Here is a 4,597-nt window from a genome sequence, read left to right as displayed (position 1 = left end):
ATGAAAAAAATATATTACCATATAACCAAAATGAGAAAAAAAAAAAAAAAAAAAAAAAAAAGCCTATGTGAATAAATTATTCCTAGATACATAATCATAATTATGAAAACATAACTAAATAAAAATTGGATAATTTATATGTATAAATTTTTTTTTTTTTTTTTTTTATATAGAATATATTTTTATAAACATTTTTGAACTTAATTTATACATATATTTTAATAGAATATAATTTTCCTTTAAGGAATGAATTTTTTTAAATTAAATTTATATATTCATATATTTATATATTTTTTTTTTTATTTTAATAAATAATATATATTTATATATAATACAATAAATTCTATTATATATTTTTGAAAAATGCAGAAGCTAATTTATGTATCATTATTTTTTTTGGTATTCTTTCCATCAAAATTTCCCGTTGTTCTTTCCAAAGATGATGATCAACGTCATGGAATGGATTCTTATAGTATGAATAAATATAATGATATTTATAGACCTAATGCAGACAACGGAATTCACAACAATTTAAGACCCTCACCATATAGTGATATAGAAGATCTAGCTAAAGGAAGGGATAATGCGTCAGATTTTAGAGAAAATGAACTATTTAATATACAAAATGATGCAAGTTCTAATACAGGTACAAATGATGAAAAAGTTATTACACTATCAGATAAAATTTATACTGATAAAATAAAAAATACTATTGAATACAGAAAATGGAGAGCACAATCTAAATTTAGGCCCCCCCCTAGAGACCCTGAGGAAGATATGTTTGTAGAAGGATATAAACCCATAAAAAGAACAGATGATAATTTATTACCTCATAAAAAAGAGAAGCAAGATTTTGAAGAACAAATACAAAAATATGTAGATCTAGAAAATGAATTACAAAAGCAAAAAGAGTTAGAAGAAGCAGAAAGAAGGAAAAAGGAAATTGAAGATGAAGAAAGAAGAAGAAAGGATATTGAAGAAGAAGAAAGAAAGAAAAAGGAATTAAGGGATGCCCAAAGAAAGAAGGAAGAAATTGAATTTGAAGAAAGAATGAAGAAAAAATTAGATGATGAACAAAAGAGACAGAAAGATTTGGAAGAGATAAACAAAAAGGAAAATGATATGCAAGGAATATACAAAAAACTAGAAGATTTAGAATTAGATAATATGGATATGAAAATAGATAATAATGATACGTATGATATAGAACATTTAGTTAATGATGACAACAAATTATACACTAAAATTAATAGAATAGTTTCTGAGGTTTCTCGAAGTAATGAATTATATGTCAATATTATGAAATATATAACTCTCATGTACACTTATCATGTTGATATAAGAAAAGAAAATTTTACTAATGGATCTATATCAATTTTTTTAACATTTGAAAATCCTAAAATGGGAAATGACCTTGCTAATATAAATATATCATTTTTTGCCAGTGAACAAACAACTGATACAAATGAAGTTGCAGAAGTAAGATCAAATTATTTTACTAATTATAACATGAATGAATTATTAGAAGATAATGAATCTGGAAAACTTTTATCTCAAGATGAATATATAAAAGAGTTGGTTAAATATAGTCATTGGTTTAATTCATCTAATAAAGAAAACTTAAAAAATAAAAATTATGATATGAATACGAATATATCTAAAACTTTACAATACGTTATAGATAATAATATTAATCTTGCGGATAATTTTATAACATTCAATAGAACTAATGAAGGAGAAGTAACAATATCAAAATTAGACGATTTTCTCAATGAATGCTCGAAAGTAAAATCTGAAGATATAAAAAAAGAAGAAATTAAAAAAATTATGAAGAATCTAAAAAGAAAAGAACAAATTATTCAAGAAGTAAAAAATTCTTTGATTAAAAAAGATATTGAAAAATGTAAATTATATACAACAATTCTTATGTTTGGTTCTTCAATATATTCTAGTATAAAATATTTCTTTTTATTAATGTTATTTGTTATATACATTTTGTAATAAAACCTTAACTATTCATATAATTGAAATTTATAAAAAAATAAAAATATATATATATATATATATGTACTCATTTGTAGGAATTGTTTATATTTATGTCTGTTATAATGTATAAACCTAGAAATATGTATATATACATTTTTTCTTATTTATTTATTTATATATTTATTAATTATGCAATTATTTTATAAACTTTTTACATACTTTATTATTTTGGATGAATTCTTTTTATATACTCCTATTATTTTACGCATAGTAGGAACACATATTTTTCCAATTAATAGGATAACATACTAGTTGTTAAAATATAAATTTAAAATAACAAATATATATTTAAAAATATATGTTGTAAAATTAATTATATATAGAAAAACATAGATTATATATATATATATTGTATGTTTCCTTATTGGACATAAAAAAATATTTATAATAAAAAATACTTGTGTATGGAAAAAAAGAAAAATATATATATATATACACATATATCTATGAACATATATATATTAAAGAATAAAATCACAAAAAAATATATTTAACAAGATGTAAAATTTTATAAAAAATATAATTACCATCTATTGGTAGATGATAAAAAATTAGAATGTTCACGTAAATTAATATGTCCTGGAGGAAATGCATTTTGAAAATGTATTTGCATAACAAAAATTTTTTTTTTATCAAACCACTTATAGTAAAAGCCTTCATTTTCATCAATATCTATGTTTGGTATTTTAAAAGCTATAGTTTCATAAGGTTCTGCAGCAAATAAGAGATACTGATATTTTTTATCAGGTGCTTCAATTTTTTGTTCAAAAGACGACATAAATCTAAATTTTGGTTTAGTATTTTCTTTAATATTTGGGAAAGATAATTCAAATAATATTCCAAGTTGATTTTTTTTATTTCGTACTCTTGTAACATCATATCTTGGTTTGCCTATTTTAACAATTTTTCTTGGTTCACTTACAGGTTTATTTAATCTATTAGTAGTTATTTCATTTTTTTCCTTTAATAATCTTTGAGCAAGGTTCATTTGATGTTTTTTTCCTTGAGTATGACATAAATAAGAACTCTCATTATTATGAAGAGTTAAACATAATTTACATTCAAACATACCAACATTATTTTTTAAAATATATGGATCTTTAGTAATATCAATATTTTCTAAAGCTAGCTGTTTTAATCGTTCTCTTCTCTCTTGATTTATATCTTCTCTTGATAGTGGCATACCACTACCTGTTTTATGTCCAACACGATTCTGAAAATCCATCTTTTAAAATTATAATTTATATATTATGTAAAAATATATATATATATATATATATATTACATGTATTATTCATACATGTTTTACTTTAAAAAATATCATAAAAATTTTATTGTTTCTTTGATAATATATATATTATTCTTATATTTTACATTTAGTTAACATGTAAAATAATTCATTCATCATTTTTAACATATATATAATATTCATTCAATTATTTAATTATATAATAATATTATTATATAATTATGTTTATCTTTTATGTATTATTTTATTTTTTTTTAATTTAAAATATAAATGTTATAGATAAAATATATATATACATATTATATATCTTAAAAAAATTTGGAAAAAAAAAATATATATATATATATATATATATAAAGAAAAATAAGAATTTTAACTTAATTTTTTTTTTATAAATAAAGATCCTGAAATTATTAAAATTATATTAATATATAATTTTTTTTTTTTTTTAAAAAAATATTTTTCCGCCAATATTCTATATATATTATGTATATATATAATACATATATAATATTTTTTATAATACTTATATTGACTCAATAAAATTATATGTATATTTATAAGGATTCTTCCTCGCCATTATTTATTATATATTTTTTTTTTCGTTTTTATTTTAAAATAAACAGAATAATTCATTACATATTTATGCTTTTATCTCATTAAATTATTATTTTTTTGTTTTATTTATTTTTATAAATTAAATTTTTATTATTAAAAAAAAAAATACATATATATAATATATAATATGTATATTTATATATACAACACTTTGTGAACCATAATAATATGATAAAATATAAAAACGTTTACCTTGAATTATTAAAAAAGAAAGAATAAATGAGATACATATAATTCACGACTGTAAAATTAAGAAGGAGAGACTTGATAAAAATTAATGGTTTTAATAATTTAAGAAAAAAATGTTTTTTATAAATACAAAAAAATATATATAATAATATATATAATATAACCATTAAAATAATTATTAATACTAGTATTAATAATAATAAAAGGAAAGGAAAATAAATACATATATATTTTATGTTAATTATATTCACCTATTGAATGAATAATTTTATTATATTGTAAAAAAAAAAAAAAAATGATAATAGTAAAATGTATTGTGAATCATGTGAGGCATAAATAAATATTTACCCTATACACACAAAATACACTAAAAAAAAAAAAAAAAAAAAAAAAAAAAAAAAAAAAAAAAAAAAAAAAAAAAAAAAAAAAAAAAAAAAAAAAAAAAAAAAAAAAAAAAAAAAAAAAGAAAAAAAAAAATCAAAAAAAAAATAAAAA

General features: G+C 18.6%; 2 protein-coding genes across 2 annotated transcripts; one reads left to right on the top strand and one right to left on the bottom strand.

Moving 5' to 3' along the window:
- Positions 1-363: 363 nt before the first annotated feature.
- On the top strand, positions 364-2,001 carry PGSY75_0620000 (hypothetical protein; the record flags this gene model as incomplete). The annotated part of the gene is made up of 1 exon (XM_018784779.1): positions 364-2,001. One exon carries the CDS (start codon positions 364-366, stop codon positions 1,999-2,001), a length of 1,638 nt encoding a protein of 545 aa, XP_018642833.1.
- A 568-nt stretch (positions 2,002-2,569) lies between these two features.
- On the bottom strand, positions 2,570-3,271 carry PGSY75_0619900 (putative splicing factor 3A subunit 2; the record flags this gene model as incomplete). Its single annotated transcript, XM_018784778.1, has 1 exon — positions 2,570-3,271. One exon carries the CDS (start codon positions 3,269-3,271, stop codon positions 2,570-2,572), a length of 702 nt encoding a protein of 233 aa, XP_018642832.1.
- Between the last annotated feature and the right edge of the window lie 1,326 nt (positions 3,272-4,597).

Source organism: Plasmodium gaboni, chromosome 6 (genome assembly GCF_001602025.1).
Source record: "Plasmodium gaboni strain SY75 chromosome 6, whole genome shotgun sequence".
Taxonomy (NCBI): domain Eukaryota; phylum Apicomplexa; class Aconoidasida; order Haemosporida; family Plasmodiidae; genus Plasmodium; species Plasmodium gaboni.
This window is presented reverse-complemented; position numbering and strand designations above follow the sequence as displayed.